Source organism: Eschrichtius robustus, chromosome 16 (assembly GCF_028021215.1).
Source record: "Eschrichtius robustus isolate mEscRob2 chromosome 16, mEscRob2.pri, whole genome shotgun sequence".
Lineage (NCBI taxonomy): Eukaryota > Metazoa > Chordata > Mammalia > Artiodactyla > Eschrichtiidae > Eschrichtius > Eschrichtius robustus.
Genome location: NC_090839.1, coordinates 84,286,091 through 84,303,386, shown reverse-complemented (window position 1 = coordinate 84,303,386; position 17,296 = coordinate 84,286,091). Strand labels below are relative to the sequence as shown.

Below are 17,296 nucleotides of genomic sequence, written 5' to 3'. Positions count from 1 at the left end.
TCGCTCTCCGAGCTGCGCTCCAGGGTGCAGCGCGGGCGGTGGGCTTGCTGCTGTGGCCGCGTGTGTGGGTGCTGGGTGGGGCCACCTTGCTGGGGGCTTTCCTCGTCACCCTGACCCGCTTCCTCCCGGGTGAGGCCCGGCGAGGCCTGGCCACTGCAGAGGGTAAGGGGGCAAGGGGCCGTGCTGGGGTTCGTGGGGGGGAGCATTTCTCCTGTGCCCTAAAAGCCTCCCCCGAAATCTCCCTTCAGGAGGCTGAGTGTACGGGGGTGTGGTCCCGGCGAGGGGAGCTAGAGGTGGGGATGGTAAGCTTTTTTATTTTTTGCAGCTTGTGGGATCTTAGTCCCCCAACCAGGGATTGAACCCAGACCTGTGGCGGTGTAAGCACCAAGTCCTAACCACTGGACCGCCAGGGAATTCTCTAGAGGTGCGGATGGGATTGCAGGAGAGGCGGAGGTCCGTCCCGTCCAGCCCTGGTAGGGGCGGGTGGGGACTCTCTGCTTTCCTCTCCCCAGGAGACCCCAGGCTGCAGCTGAGGCTGGGAAGGGGTCCTGCGTGTCCTGCCTCCAGGGCCTGGCCCAGCCTGATGGGAGAAGGGGTCTCACCTGCTCTTCTGAGCGCCTGATCTCTCCGGAGAGGTGCCACTGTCCTGGAAGGGTTCGGAGAGCTCTCGTACACCGAGGCCACCCCGCCTCGGCAGGAGAGTCTGATTGAAGGGGGCTTCAGGACACCCTGTGAGGACCGAGACGCCATGCCACCACTCCTGGCGTCAGCACAGCTGAGTGGGCTCAGCTGGGCCAGATGAGAGCCCCTGCCTGGGCCTGCTTGTGATCTCAGCTGCCCACCAGCCCACTCCTCCACCCACCGACCAGAACAGCGGAGCAAACAGGCGTTAGGAAACCCGGGTTCTGTGCTGGCCCTGTCATGGATTCACTGGGTGTCCTTAGCCAAGTAACTTCCCCTCTCTGGGGCTCACGTTCCCAAGTGCAGTGTGAGGGCTGGACTCAGGATCTTTTCCAGGGTTGCCTCAATGTCGGAGGAGCCGAATCCACAGGAATGGCTTTGATGGTGGAATTCCGGGCAGCGTGTGATGGGCGCTTGGAAGGGAGGTTCAGCCCACTGGGCTTTTCCTGTTGCCCTGCTCACCACCCATGCCTGCTCCTAAAGATTTCACTCGTCTCCAGAAGCTTCCTGCCAGCTGTCTGGTCACCTCACGTAGTGCCAGCAGCACAGTCTGTTCGGGGAAAGCAGGAGGGTGGTGGGAGATGACATTGGGGAGGGAGGCTAGGGTCACGTCGGGTAAGGTCGAGAGGGGGGTTTAGGGGTTCCCACCCAAGGGCTTGCCTTGCTCTGTGACGTGTCAGGTGCACACGCATGTCTGTACAGCATGTACTGGGGCACAGACCCGCCTATGCGTGATTTTGTGCGTGTACGGGTGCGAATACACATAGGTGTGTGGCTTAACCACATATGTGTGCATTTCTGTGGGTGGGTACCTACCTATTTGAACTTGAATTTATGTGGGTAAGGGCCCAGGTTTGTGAGTTCAGTGTCGTGTCTGTGTTTACATGTGCCTGTGTTGGTACGTGTGTGTGTTTGTGTGTGTGCATATTTGTGTGGGCCCTCTGTGTCCCAACTGCCCCGGGCCCTGGGAAGGCCTGAGCTGTCCCAGTGTCACCTCTACGGGTAGCCCACCAGACCCTTGGCTCCGGGGGTGCTGAAGCCAGGCCCCCAGGAGGAGGAGTTCCATTAAGGAAGCAGCCTTGGGATGTGACTTGGACAGGCAACCTTTCTTGGGGAGGGGCTCCAGGCTCAAAACAGAGCCAGATCCCGGGTGGCCTGGGATCTGGAGACGGTGTGGAGGCGCCTCAGGAGCCGAGCTTTGGGTCCAGGTGGGGGGACGCGGCTCCCGCAGCTGGCGGTTGTCCAGGCACAGATGGGCAGAGCAGAGGCCAGGGAGCATCCTGGGATGCAGACTAGGGGAGGTGCCCCTGCGGGTCTCAGGAGTCCAAGGTCCAGTACCCAGCTCCGAGGCCAGCTCTGCCCTTCCCCAGTCCCCTCATTCCACGCTTGGGGGAACCTCATCCTACAGGACTGTCCTGCCTCCACCCCTACCCGTGGCTCTCCCCTATCCCACCACCTGAGGGCGAGCGGGCGCCTTCAGGCAGGGCAGGAGCTCTGGACTTCGGATGGGAGAGCTGTGCACATGCTCTCAGCTCGGCCACACGCTTGGTGTGACCCCGGAAAGTCACTTTGTGCCCTAGGCTCCGTTTCTGCCTGTCCCACCCCTCGGCCAGGGCCTCAGGACGGGCTCCCATCACGTCCAGCTCTTTCCTACCTGCCCTCCCAGCCTCCGGGCTCACATCTCCGCCCTGCGCCTTCCTGTCTCGGCTCACACTGTCACCCCCCGTCCTCCTCCGGGCCCTGCCCTTGCTGGTTAACTCTCCTGCTCCCGGAAGTCTCCTCTCTGACACCCTCACCGCAAGCTGGGCTCACCTCACCTCTGCACCCGGCTCCTCTCTCTCTCTCTCCATAGAGCACGTCTCCCTCGATGGGCTGTGAGTGCGCTGAAGGCTTGGCTATTTCTTCTCCATCTTCTCGTCCCCAGAGCCAAGCACAGGCCTGGAACTCAGCAGCTGCTCACAAAGCATTTGTTCAACGGAAGAATGAAGGAGCAGGCATGTGAAGGAGGGAGGCCTCGCAGGGCAGGGCGTCCATGCCTCTCAAGGCCCTTAACTTGAGTCGCGGTTAATCACAAAGCTGGTTCCCTCCCGGGAGGGGCCTCCTCAGAGGACGGGAGCCATCCCTCTTCCTCCTGTACCCCCAGCGCCGGCCCCAGGGAAGGTTTCAGAGGTGGCCAAGGGGCTGCTTCTCTGCTGCCCCCTGCTGACGAAAAAGGGGAAACTGGATGAAGTCTGGAAGCTTCTCTGGCTACAGTGGCTCCCGCCTGGCCTGGGGATAGGAGAGAGGTTTCTGGCGTGTGGGGAATAATGGCCTTCCCTTTGCCAAATGTGCTGTATTCTTCATCCTCCTAACAACAGCCAGTGGTTAGGGTCTTCCTCTTTCCCTCCCTCCAAAGTCATCCCCCCGCCCCCGTGGAAGGGTGTGCGCTGGGCATCCGAGACCAACCCCCAGCTCTCCAGGCTGGTCTGGGCGCCTCCTGGGAGCGCCTGAACAGCGTTGCTGAATTACAGTTCTTTAATCGTCCACTCCCCCCACCCCCAGACTGAGCTCCCCAAGGGCAGGGATCCCAGTTCATTCAATTGCTCAACAGATCTTTACGGCGTGTCAGCCCCGTGTAGGGGGGGTTCTCTACCCTCACGGAGCTCACCTTTCTGTTTCCAGGCCCAGCCTGAGGCTTGACACACACTTGGTGTTTGCGGAAGGGGGCACACTGGCGGATCATTCAACAGGCAAGTTGGGGAGGGGTTTGGGAGCCCCTCCAGGTCCTCTCATATGCGTGTTCGGGGGAGAAATGCCCCCTCTGACCTGGCTCCAGGCTGCCTGCTACGGCCCAAGCAAAGTCCAGGGGAACAGACTAAGAACCAGTCTCAGCGTAGCAGCTGTGGCCGCAGCCCAAGGCAGGCACTGCTGTCAGCTGCTCTGCCAGACCCATCCTACCTCCCTGGAACCCCATTAGGGAAAGCAGGGGTGAAGGAGACGGCTGAACAGAATGACCTCTGAGGGCCCTTCAGCTTTCTACTCGGGATCGCGTGAGGGCCCTGGAGCCTGACCATCCCCAAGGGCCAAGGCTTCCACAGCTCCAGCCAGACAGCCCAGCAGGAAGGCCAGACGTGAGGGAGGTGACTGTGCCACACTCGGAGCAGGTGGCCACCTCACCTGCTTCTGGATACAGGCTGGGACTGGAGGGAAAATGTCTAAGGGACACGCAGCAGCCTGCACTCAGCGAGTGAACACTACGGGAAAGATGCTGGGTGTGGCTGGAGACACCAGGCTCCGGGGCTGCAGACGGGTCTCAGCTGCAGCCTGGGCCCCCAACTCCTTGGCTGGTGAATCCTATTCACAATCCCGCTCAGGCGCCACCCTCTCAGCTTCATGCCCTGCCCACCCCCCTGCTGCGGATTTGTGGGTGTGTCTTATCCACCTCTAATACCCAGGGCCTCTCAAAAAGCCAGCCCCGAGCAAGCCATCCAGCTCCAGGAGTAAACGAAGGCCGCGAGCGCTGGTATCTGTGAGGACACCTGCATGTGGCGTGTCTTCTCAACGTGAGCCCACTTCAAAGAGCTCAGCTGAAGGCTGATCAGGAGCCAGGGGCTCCCCTCGGCCTGGCCGGGCGCCTGTTGGCTCAGTCACATCCCTGTCCCGCCCTGAGTGGTGTGTGGGGGGCCTGACCCCTGCAAACTACATTTCCTGGGCTCACTTGCCAAAGGTTTCCTGGTTAATATGGCCCACAGGAGACCCTGCGGGTAGATCAGGTGACAAAGAAGCCAGGGCTCTCCTCCCCGCCTCTTGCTTCAGAGGCCACCGCGGCCGCTGCCTGTGCCACTCCCTGGTGTAAGGTCCCGCAGGCAGCCCTTCTCGTGGTGACCCAGCCTGGAGCCCTGGGAACACCACGGTGGCTCCCCGCTTTTGCCAATCTCAGGGGTGCCAAACCTTCCCGTTTGTCCTTTCAGCTCTCTGGGGACCTTCTCAACTCACGCCCTCACGTCAGATGCCCGCTGGGGAGTCGTCTGCCTGACTTGACCTGGATGTGCTTCTCTTCGCTGCCCTCTGTATTGCTCGGCCAGACCACAGAGACACCACACACCGAGGGCAGGTTGGAGGCTGTTTCTTTATACAAAGGTAATCAACACTACGGATCCATAAGCATGCTGCTGCGGCTCACGCTGGCCCGTCTCACCACTTCCGGGGCAGAAGTCTGGGTGTGGGGCGGGGGGGGTCACCGCAAGGGAGGAACACTGCACAGGCCTGGGGACTGGCGAGCACACCAGCTGGGAGCCCCCAAAGGGCACGCGCAGACACACGAACACGGCATAACCATGGGCACGACGTACGAGGACAGGAAGGAAACAGAGAGCTGAAACGAGCCGCTGACCACCAACGCCCTCTTCTCCCAGGTGTCCTGTGGGGGGCGGGACAGTGGGTGGGCGGGGCCGGGGCCTGGAGCCAAGCGCCCCAGCTGCGCCACTACAAGGCCACATGACCTCACGTCCACACAGAGCGCTGCGCTTTCTGCATCTGTAAACTGGGGACGACAAGCTGTACTTCACCAAGTTGTCATGAGGATGAATGAGACTGAAATAGGGACACAGATCAAAATACTCAACACAGAGCCTGGCACACAGAGGTGTTCAGTAAAGTAACTTTTTGTCAAGAACATCTCAGCTCAGAGAGGACCTTCCTCGGAAGGCCGAGATGGGAGATCGCTTCCCTGGAAACTCGCTCTCAGGGGATCAGGACCCTGGAGCACTCCTTGGAGCCGGTAGCCGCTGAACTGGCCAGGGCCCCGGAATGCACTGTGCCGGGGCAGTTGAGGGGGGCGGGGGGCTGGACCCCCAGGGAGGCACCCGCAGAAGCCGGGTAGACACCAGAGGAGCTGGGGACTGTGCCAAAATGGTTCTGCACGTAGCACAGGCCGGACGTGGGCTGGTACGGAGGCAGGCTGGCCGTGTGCCCAGGGACCCAGGACGGCCAGGGGGCCAGTTTCTGGCCGCTGGTGTGCTGCATCTGGGCCACAGGGTGGCTCGGGGCCAGGTGAGGGTGGCCGCTCTGTGTGGGGTAGGAGCCAGGCACAGGGTTCAGCCTGGAAAGGAACAGAGAGAAAATGGTCACTCAGCCACTCATGCCGGGGCACACAGCAGCCCCAGCGGTCGATCCGCAGGCGCGAAGCGTGGGTCACTATACTGCTTTCTATTACAACATGCTGTGGACGGTTCCTATAACCAGCTGTAAAAGTGCCAAGTGGGGAGGAAGGTCAATCTCAACTGGACAGAAAACATATGCCCAGAGGGCGCAGGGCCCACTCACGGTCCTGCAGTAAGCCAGCAGGAAGAAGGGGTATCGGGCCCATGCCTGAGACACCCTGAGGTGTAAGAGCAGCTTGCAAACTGGATGGACCGGATGGAGATGGGGACCAGATCACAGCAGTCAGTGTGTTTGTGGTCGGCTCAGCAGCTGGACCCAGAGAGAATGGATCCACCTCTGTGGGAGGGAGGAGGGGAGGGCTCTAACGGGTAACACAGGGCTTGGGCCCAGGCCTTGTCTGCTGGGAGATATTCTACCCATGTCTTCAGGAATAAAGACTCACAACTCAAAGTCCTGGCAGGCAGGAACCGACGTGACAGATGTGGGGAGCTGTGTGTGCTGAGGTTGGAGACCCCACCACAGACACGTGTGGCTGGGACCACAAAGGGGGACACATTCTAAGGGTTTTAGCCTGTGACCTTCGTGCAGAGTTCCAAATATGAAGAACAAATGTCAACACCACTGATACCTGTGTTAGGTAACTAGACTAAACCTGTATACATTTCAATCCAAACCTAAGCTTACAAATCAGCTGCTTAAGTACAGATACAGGACACTTAACAGCACTTCTGGCATTTTAAAAATATAGAGGTTTTGGCCGATAAGAAGCTTGACAAGAGCCTCCAGGGAGGCAAGGCTGTCCAGGCAGTCAGGTCTGCTGCCGAAACAAATATGCGTGTTGTAATACCACCTGTGTCCCGTTGTCAGGTCATCCGAAACATCACGTGCTGTTCCGGGTGCCTACAGCAGGCCAGGATAATGAGGGATCGAACACCACGCCATGCAAGGGACACAGAAGGAGCTGAGAGAGTCACCATGGCCCCTGGCCAGATCTGCGCGTCATGGTGAAGCAGGATCACCCGGCACCACGGTGTCACAGTTACAGAGAGGTAACTGCGATTCAGCGTGGAAGACCTTTCTCATCAGGGGCTGCCTTGGAGAGCCAGCCCCCAGCTGCCAGGGGTGAACATCATCAGCTGTCTTTGAGGGGATTCCTTCACGGGACAGGGCGGGGGAGAGAGCGTTTGCAAACGAGGAGTTTAAGTCCTTAAGTTCTCTCTAGATTCTGTGAGAACAGCAATTAAGAGCCAAAAAGCCACAATACACCTAATTCTAAATTTAAACACCTCCCACCCATTTAGACTCCAGGAATTACTTGCCTGAAACAAAATGGGTGAGTGTGCGTTTCTATTTTTCCCAGTACCCGTCCCTGCCTTTAAGAAATGGTCAGAGTGGGGAATTCCCTGGCGGTCCAGTGGTTAGAACTCAGCGCTTTCACTGTGGGGACCTGGGTTCGATCCCTGATCAGGGAACTAAGACCATCCTGCAAGCCGTGCGGCCTGGTGAAAAAAATAAAAATACAAAAGAAATGGTCAGAGGGCTCTGAGCTGCTGAAGGCTGGGAGTGTCCACCTCCTAAAATAAACTACAAGGAGCAGACTCCGATTCAGCCAAAGTCTTGCCTCCAGGCCAGCGCAGGGGCAAGATGTACTGCACAGCTGAAGCAGAAAAGGGCCACTGACAAAGCACCTTGACTTTGTACTCAATCCTTTCTTTGGGAGGGACTTGAAGGAAAGGATACCTCCTCCATCGTGAACTGTCAGCATCGGCAAAAACCAGTGAAGGCCGCCCGAGGCCGGCAGCGTGTGCCGCGGCGACAGCGAGTGAGCAGGACCCGGAAGCAGGGGCCCCTGGCTCTAGACTGGGCTCTTCTGACCCTGTGTTACCTGGAGAAAGACCCTTGTCCCCTTTGGGCGCTCTCTCTGAAAGGAGGGAGTCAGGCTACGTGAGCTCTGGCGGCTTGCCCAGCACTTTCCATTGAGAGTTAACGTGCCTGGACTGGGAAACGGTAAGCTTCGCCTTCTCCTGCCAGGTGGCCAAGAAAACCCCACCTCTCAGGTTCGGGCCGTGCCACCTCCTAAGGCTCCCAGTCAGTTGCGTGGACTGCGCTTCTTACCAGCGTCACACGCAGGAGCCCAATCCCACCCGCATAGAGTGCTTGTCGGCGCTGAGGGCTGTTAACGCCACTGGATGGGGCCACAAGTCACTCGGGAGTATGTACAAGAGCCCCTTCCAGCTCGGTCCCTACTTCAGATGCAGCTGGGCAGAATCTAGGGTGCTCGGGAGAAATTTGTGCACAGATTTTTCTGGGCCCAGGCTGCCCACACCCTCTTCCCTATTCCCCAGGACACTGAATGAGTCACACCCTCTAGAGGCCCAGAAATCGCTTTAGGAATAAAGCACAGAGTTCTATAACTTACTTCCGGCTTTGGGCGGCCCTTCTTTCAGCTGAAGAGCCGGAGATGTACTTGAACACCGAAATCTTCCTCATCAGGCTGAAGGGGAACTTCTGGTCGAGCTTCAGCGCAACTCGCTCTGGGAGGTCGATGGAGTAGCAGTAAGTGAAGCCATCTGAGGTTGGCATATTAAGGAAAACTGGAGGCAGCTAAAGGGAGGAGGGCTGAACACTCCCCATAGGATGCAGGTACCCACATTGATTGTACAGGGGAATTAGTGCTTATTGCACCATAATATCTGACTGGAGTTTCAAGCTCAGGGGAAACCAAGAGTTGAGTTTCTATCCCCTGTACCTCAGAGGGAACATGACCCAGCAACAGGAGAGGGCAGACAGGTGCTAACGTTTCAACTGCCCCCAGACACACCCATCCTGTCTCCTGAGCCCCTCTGGCCCCTTCAATCACAGTCAGAAGCCAGCACACATCTCTGTCTTTCCAGTGGGATGAAGCAGGAGGCTGTCCTAATACCTTCTGGGAGGACTGACATCCTCTTGTACCTTGTCCCAAATAGAAGGAACCTTGTCTCAATGTGACCAAGTGAGCTTCCTGTGGGCCTCTGTGGCAGCCCTTCCCCCACACTGTCACCACCTCCCAGGGATGTGATGGTACTCTGGTCATCCGACCTGTGTCAGCCCATCACTGCCTAGACAGCCAAAAAGAGTCAGCCTTTATCCAACCATCCATCCGTCCTCTCGACAAATATTCATTGAACATCTAGTATACCAAGTACTGGGGTAGAATAAGTGGCCACGAGCAAAAGCTTATCGATGGATGACCACGCTGGGGACCTTAAGCTAGCCTAGGTAGATCTGAGAAATTTTTCTCTAAGGATGTGATATGGATGCTGAAGCCTAAATTGTGAGTAGCAATAGCTAGAAGAGGGGTGCTGACAGAGAGAAGACTGTACAGAAGCACCAAAAGAACATTGCTCCTTGAGGCAGTGTTCTTAACTAGAATACTACTGGCAAGATAATTCTCTGCTGGGCTAGGCTGTTCCACTCATTATAGGACATTTAGCATCCCTGGCCACCAGCCACCAAACGGTAGTAGTACCTAGTCATTGTGATAAACAAATACGCCCTTGCTATTTCTAAATTCTTTCAGGGATGACAGTATGCTTCCAAATACTGATTCCAGGTGGTAACCAATGCTGTAAGGAAGTCAAAAGTTGTCATGGCTGATGACTTCAGAATGATCTCAAGAATCTGTTCTGCTTCTGACTCTGATGAAGTAATAATACTAGACTAGTCCTCCCACATATGTAACTATAAACCAGAATACAATATTTTACACAATTGTTTTCAGACTTTGGACCACAAACACTACCAAACTGTGATACCTAAGAAAAGGGAAACAAATTAAGTGAGCCTCAAGATCAAGCTGGCTTTCTGCCTAGAGGCACTTTCTAAACCACAGCACAGGAAGGGGAATCCAAGTATCATTCCAACTTTAGTATATGTGCTGCCAAAGCGAGCACGGGGAATCCAAGCAGAGTACAGTATTTTTTCCTGAGCTGGAGAGACAAAGAGTTCAGGGAGGAAAAAATGCCTGGGATTTACAGGTCAGTAATGGAGAGGAGGGAGAGGAAGCTCCTCCTCTTCTTCTGGATGGGGCCACAAGTCCCTTGGGCCCAAAGAGGTTCCCCGAGTTTTTAGCTAAATACTAATGTACACGTACATAGGCTGAGACTCCTCCAGTCAGGCAAAGAACAGCTACTGAAGAAACAACAACTATCAAAGAGCTGTAAGATTAACAACTCCTGGAGCTCCCACAGGACAGGGACATGCTCAAGTTCTAACCAGAGTAAAGAGACTTCACTGAACACCCAGGACATTCAGAAGAGACCCCCAAAAGGCAATGCCTTAACAAGTAAATTAACTACCTATTAGGAAAAAAAATACTCTTTAAAGGAAGACAACAATATTCAGCCCTTGATAACACAGTATTCACAATGTTTATCAAAAAATAAAAAATTACAAGACAAGGGACAAAGCAAGAAAATAGGGTCCATAATCAAGAGGAAAAACAGTCAAAAGAAACAGGTCCAGAAAGGACAAAGATGATGGTATTAAGAGACAAGTATTTTAAAACAGCTATTATAAATGTGTAAGTGAATGTGTTTAAAGGAAAACATAAACATAACAAACAGATAAAGAATCTCAATACAGAAATGAAAACCATAAAGAAGAACCTCTTGAACTGAAATATACAACATGAGAAATAAAAAACTAACTGGATGGGTTTAACAGCAGAGTAGACACTGTGGAAGATGAGATTGCTGAACTTGAAGGCAGTGTGATAGAAATTATCCAAACTGAAATGTAGAGGGGAAAAAAGGCAAAAATTAAAAAAAAACACAAACAGCCTTAGTGACCCACTGAACAATACCATGTAGCTTATATATATATGTAATTGGTAACCTACAAGGAGAAGAGAAAAGAGGATAGAAAAAAAATACTTCAAGACATAATGACGATAATTTTTTTAGACTTGATGAAAATTCTAAACTCACAAATCCAAGATCAACAAACTCCAAGTAAGGTAAACACAAAAACACCACCTCAAGGCACAAGATAATTAAATAGCTAAGAACCAATGATACAGAAAAAATTGTGAAATGAGCCAGAGAAAAACAGTGAATTATACAGGGAAACAATAAAAATGATTACTGATTTCTTATCAGAAACAATACAAACCAGAAGTAATGCAAGGACATCTTTAGAAGTGAAAGGAGATCAGAGAAGGCTAGAATTCTATATTTAGTGAACTAAAGGCATTTTCAAAGAACCAAAGATGGAGAGAATTTTTCACCAGCATACCTACTGTAATGTTAAAGGAAGTTCTTTAGGCTAAAGGAAAATGATACCAGATGGGAATTTGGATCTACACGAAAGAATGAAGAAAACTAGAGATGATAAATATGTGAGTAAAGGTTGCTTTTTAAAAAAATATAACTGACTGTTTAAAACAAGAGAAGTAGCAATGTATTGTGAGGTTTATAACATATGTAGAAGTAAAACATATAACAACAATAACAGAAAGGATGGAAAGACGGAAAACAGAAATACAATGGAATAAGATTCTTACATACAAAGTGGTATATTATCGGAACGTAGACTGTGATAAACTAAAAATGCATATTTAAACTCTAGAGCAACCACTAAAAAATAAAACAAAGAGGTATGGTTAATAAGCAAAGAAGATAAAATGAAATACTAAAAAAATATGCAATTGAAGGCAGGAAAAGAGGTAAAAAGGAACAAAGAACATTTGAGACAAACAGAACACAAAAAGCAAGCTGGTAGACTTAACCTCACTATATCAATAATTACACTAAATGCAAATGGGCTAAACAAGCCTTTAAAAGGCAGAGACTGTCAGATAGAGAACCACCTATATGTTATCTACAAGAAATATGCTTTAAATGTAGACATAAACATGTTAAAAATATAAGGATGGGAAAATATATACTTTGTAAATCCTAATTCTAAGAAAGGAGAAAGCTGGAATAAGTAAATTAATATCAGACAATGAAGAATTTAGGGCAAAGAATATTACCAGAGATTTAAAGGGTCAATTTCATAACAGTAAAGGGTAAATTCATTAAGATGATATAACAATTCCAAATGTGTATGTATCCAATAAACAGAACTTCAAAACACTTGAAGCCAAAAACTGATAAGAATTGAAAGCAAAAAAGAGAAATCTACAGTATTAGCTGGAGATGTCAATAGTCTTCTCCCAGTAATAGAATAACTATAAGGATATACAAGATTTGAACAATACAGTACCTTGACCTAACTGACATATACTGAACACTATACCCACCAATTGCAGAATGCACATTTCTTTCAAGTACACACAGAATACTCACCAAGATGTAACAAATGCTGGGCCAGAAATAATTTAAAAGGACTGTAATCTTACAAAGAATTTTCTCTGACCACATGAAATAAAATAAGAAATCAATAACAAAAAGAAATCTGGGAAATCACCAAATATTTAGAAATTAAGCAACTCCCTTATAAATAACCCTTGGATCAAAAAAGAAATCCCAAGGAAAATGAGAAAGTACTTTTAACTGAGTGATAATGAAAACACAACATATCAAAATCTGTGGGATACAGCTGAAGTAGTGCTTACATGGGGAGTGCATAGCTTTAAATTTTCATGTTAGGAAAAAAAGTTTAAAACCAATGAAATTAAACTAGAATTTAAAAGTAAGATACATAAGAACAATGTTATCAATGTGGATTTATACACTACCCACACTAACAGCTCATAGAATCACAAATTGTAAGATATGTCAGGAATGCACCTCGTCCAACTCCAAACACTACCATTCCGATGTTTAAAAAAAAAATCCACTTTGTATTTTAGAATACTTTCCCCTAATTGCCAGAATATTTATACAAGGAATATGAGGCTTATCCTAAGTTTTTAACTACCCATATGGTAAAAGCCTACCATAAAAAAAAATTTTTTTTTTCTTCTGAGAAAAAGATTAAGCCAAACAAAAACAAACAAACCTGTTTCCTACTCCTTTCATGGAACATCTCCAGCCCATGGGTATTTCAGGTTCCTCCAATAAAAAAAGTTAATCAAATGTAGGTTTACACCTTGGAAAAAATCAATACAGAATATTTTACTAACTGGCAGTGCTGAGTCAGTGTGAGGAGTGAGCTATGGTGATCTTTTCCAGATGAGAAAACTCTGGCCTAAAGAAGGGAAGTGACCTGCCCGAGGCCACATGGTTTTCAAAGGTGAAGCTAGCACACAGATTACCTACATCTGAGCCCACAGCTCTATCTACTTGACCCCTTCCCAGGCCCTACAACTTGGTTCACCCTTTGGCATGTCATTGTTCTACAATTACCTTCTAGGAAGGATACATGTTAGCCCAATTCCAAGTCCACAGACGTTACTGAGGAAAGAGGTCTGGGGAATGAGCCAGGAGGCACAGAGCAGGAGCCATGGCACCAGCATTGAGGGCACAACCATGCCAAACACCAGGGCCCTCCTCATCCGAGAGCGGACGGAATTGACTCCCAGCATGGCAAAAGCCACTGGAGTGAAACCTCTGGCATCCTCTACCTCCCCCAGCTTTGAGAGCGATGACACAGCTTCAAAAGACAGGAAGATGATGGCGCAGATGATGGCGAAGATCACGGTGAAGAAGCAGTGGCGGACAGTGCCCACGGTTCTCTCAAAATTGCCAGCAAAGCGCCAAATGATGATGGCACCGCAGAGCAGGGAGACTGGATTCTCATAGACAAAGATGTAAGTCACCAGCCTGTAAACTGCAGAGGGAACTGAGTTAGAGGCCCAATGGTGGGTTGTTCCAAGAAGGGAAAGCCAGGTTACAACCCACCTAGGAAACGGGGAGTAGCTGGCTCTCATTGCCAGTGAAAATCAGCCCGGAGCCAGTGGGATAAGCAGAGGGAGGCAACAACGAAGGACCCAGGACTCAAAGTAGAGGCGTGGATGTCTAATCTTTGCTCTTTCCCAGACCTGGAGCAAGTCTTATCTGTGACTGGCTTCCACGTGGGGAAAAAAATAACACTTTTTAGCATGGGATGGTCTTTAAATTTGTAATGTGCTTTATAATCCTTTTTTAGGTTTTAATACTGACCTATCTCACCGGGCAGTTTGAGAGTTAATTAATTGTAACGGCTTCAGGTGGATTGGGTGGGTGTCACTTAACACTCTTTGTGCCCGTCTCCTCGGCTGTAATCCTGACCTCTCCTTCCATAGTGGCTGTTCAGAGGAAGAAAAAAGGGACCATGAATTATTTTGCACCTGTAAAGATTAGAAAACTATCACTAATAATGTAGATACAGAACTCAGAAGTCTTTCTTGAAAATGCTGATCCAGTCTTCGAGGCAGAGCCATGCTCTATATGCAATAAGACAGCAAAGAATCTCACTTTTATTTTTCTAGAACCAGTCCTCTCTCTTATGTACTTTTACATCCCCGCAGGCCAAAATACTAAACTGAAGGAGGGGGACCGGTGAAGTGGCAGTAACATTGGACTTGGGAGCCTAAAGGCTTGGAGTGGAATCTTGGCTCTATCACATCAAGGCCGGTTGAGCTCAGTCAAGTCACAGGCCCTATTGGCTTCATTTCTCTCATTGTATAATAACAGGCATACACACGAGGCCCTCAAGGGTCTCTTACATGTCTAATACTCACATTGCCCGTGAGCCCCACGCTCAGAGAAGCCGTGAAGTAAAGACAAAAAAAAAGGGAGCTCAGTTTAGGCTGGCATTTTGCATCTGTCTCTGTAGACAGATGTGCTGTGTGTATCTCGGGTGGGGTTGGGAGGGACCAGTTTTAGATTTGAGCACGGAGGCAGGCTATGAACCATGTACCTCAGTCAGGCCATCTCTGTAAGGCTTCATTATCTGAAGAGTACTTCATTGCTTGTTGAGTACTTCTGACACTGAAATCCCAAGTATAAATGTGAAGATTCTAGAAGCAATTCTATATAATTTGGGGATCATAAACCCCAAGGCTCCAGTTCCAACACATCACACGATAAAAAGAAAAATCTGGGTTCCTGTGTCAATTATATAACTCAATAGCTCTGCGAGTCTTCGCATTAAGCCTCAGTGTCATCTAAATAATGGGCAACAATAAAGCCTACATTACGTCATGGGATCACCGTGAGGATTAAATGAGATTAATGCATGTGAATGTGCTTTGCAAAACAACAAGTCATACAAATTTCCCATTTTCCTCCCCAGAAAAGAATGGGGAAGAAGCAGAGACTAGGAACATCTTTTGTGAGCAGATGTCTATACTTAATTGGTCTGCAAAATCTCTCACCCTCCCCGAGAAAACACACACCTCTCCCAAAGGTACAAGATACCCCCTCCCGCTATGAGCAGGAAATCGGAGTGAGGATTAAGATAAAAACGAAGAAGCACAAGAAATTCTAAACCCCAGGAAGCCAGGATCTTATAGGGGTGGCCACAGATAAAGCTCAAGTGTCTTGACGAAGGCGAGAGAAAAAATTTCTTCAGTGGGGGTTGGGCCTTAAAGCAGACGTAGGTGTGAATGTGACAAGGGAGGGGAAGAGAAAAATCCTCCTTGGTGATCGAGCAGGGGTGAATGAAACCTATTTGCTACGAATGGATATGGGGGCCTTGACCAGTCGGATGGCGACAGGGAAGGGAACAAATCTGGGTAGGGAAGCATTACAGTGATGACGAAGATGGGGCTCTGCACAGACAAAGACGTGGAATATGGGGCTGGTCCTCCAGGTGGGCAGAATGATGATGCGGACGGAGACAGGGTGGCGCGGAGCCCAGGGCCTGGCGAGGTCGGAGGAAAAGGGCTGGCACCCGGGGGCCCGGCCCCGCCCTGCTCACCTTGCCAGTTGCGCAGGGCCTCGGACCGCAGCGAGAGGCCCGAGGGCGCCAGAGGCGGCTGCAACAGGAACAGGCGAGGCCCAGACACCAGCAGCGAGAGCAGCGCGGTGAAGAAGGTGGCGGATGGCACCTCGGGCCACAAGGACCAGCTCCGGTACCCGGGCTCCGAGACCGCCATGGCCGCCAAGGATCCCACTCCCCTAGGCGGCTCCGACAGGTTCTCGGCTCCTTCCGCCTCCTTGCGGCTGTCTCCCATGGCAACAGCGGAGGAGGTGGCCGGAAGCCCCGCCTCCCCGACGCCCCGCCCCGTGCAGAGTTGCCCAATCCGGTCGCGCTGGCCAGTCTCCCCCGCGCGTAGGACAGCGCCCTCTGGCGGCAGCAACCCCCCTTTTCTGTGTTTACCCCCATTATACCAATGAAGAAACTGGTGTCTGGGTAATGCAGTTAAATGGCAAAGACAATTAGAACTCGGGTTCCCCCCGTTGCTATGGCCTGGAATTGGCTACTGGCAAGGTGCCGGGGTTAGAGAAACAGAGGTGGGAGAGGAAGGAGGGATTCTACTGAAGGCCCCGAAGGGATGTAATACAACAACAGTGATAACCAAGGCCTATTTCAGCACTTAAAGTCTGAAAAGCACCTTCACCAGAGAGCAGTTGTTTAAAGTAGCCAACCGGAATATTGTTTCCCTGATTACAGATGCTTTGGAAGGTGAGGTAACTTGCCCAAGGTCACAAGTGGGAAGCAGTAGGAGTAGGATCTGAATTCCTCTTTGCTCGGCCCCGATTTTCCTCCCTTTTCACTACTTCCCTCTAATATCCTGCCTACTGCTACATGTATGTAAATTCGACTACTGAAAAATAAACAAATGCTTCACTCTCTGTGCTGGACATTCAGATCCGTTCCCAGCCCTAGTCTACCCCCCTCAGTAGTTCTGGCAATGTCTGTGTGCCCATGAACCTCAGGAAGAGAACCTAAGATTCGTTTCGTCTTTTGTGTTTAGTACTAAAATATAACCATGTAATTTTCTGGATATAAATATACAGCAATGGGACATATTTCAATGAATGCTACGTATATTTAAACTAATGCTGCTCACGACGCAGCAGTGGGCATGAAAATTAAGGTTTTACTCAACAGGAAGCAAAACAGGAATCAAAAGTGTGGTGGAGCAGCTAAAAATAGCGAGTGGGGACTTGGGCTGCTGGAACCAAAGTCTGGGCCTTGGAAGGAGGAAGGGGGTGGTGGTCCCATCTCCTCTGTGCCCATCAGGCCACTCCAGGAGTTCTGGGTCTACTTTCAGACACATATTCTGAAAAAGGATGTAGAAAATTAGAGCTTGTCCAACAAAAAGTGACTAGGACTAGGAGGAAAGGGGGGAATTTCAAATCATAACTTGATGAGGGACAATTAAAGGGACCAGGGAGACTTCTGTGGGGAAGCTTCAGTGGTCCAGACCACTGGCTCTAACTATGTGAAGGGCTTTCCTGAAGAGGGGGAGTAGACTTATCCTGTGTTACTCCAGAGGGGAGACCTGGAAATGATAGGGCGACACACTTGACTTAAGAAAGAACTTTCTGACTTCCCTGGTAGTGCACTTGTTAAGAATCTGCCTGCTGATGCACCGGACAAGGGTTCGAGCCCTGGT

General features: G+C 50.8%; 1 protein-coding gene across 1 annotated transcript; it reads right to left on the bottom strand.

Moving 5' to 3' along the window:
- Positions 1 to 4,770: 4,770 nt before the first annotated feature.
- RHBDD2 (rhomboid domain containing 2) lies at positions 4,771 to 15,929 on the bottom strand. The gene is made up of 4 exons (XM_068566023.1): positions 15,652 to 15,929; positions 13,171 to 13,578; positions 8,243 to 8,393; positions 4,771 to 5,761 (listed from the first exon to the last, which is right to left on the bottom strand). Exons 1-4 carry the CDS (start codon positions 15,905 to 15,907, stop codon positions 5,404 to 5,406), a joined length of 1,173 nt encoding a protein of 390 aa, XP_068422124.1. The 5' UTR covers positions 15,908 to 15,929; the 3' UTR covers positions 4,771 to 5,403.
- Between the last annotated feature and the right edge of the window lie 1,367 nt (positions 15,930 to 17,296).

Coding starts and splice junctions, on each gene's coding strand:
- RHBDD2 (XM_068566023.1), bottom strand. CDS start 15,907: ATGGGAGACAGCCGCAAGGAGGCGGAAGGAGCCGAGAACCTGTCGGAG. Junction 13,579..15,651: donor GGCCCTGCGCAACTGGCAAG/GTGAGCAGGGCG, acceptor TTCCCTCTGCAG/TTTACAGGCTGGTGACTTAC. Junction 8,394..13,170: donor ACTTGGAATTGGGCTAACAT/GTATCCTTCCTA, acceptor TGCCAACCTCAG/ATGGCTTCACTTACTGCTAC.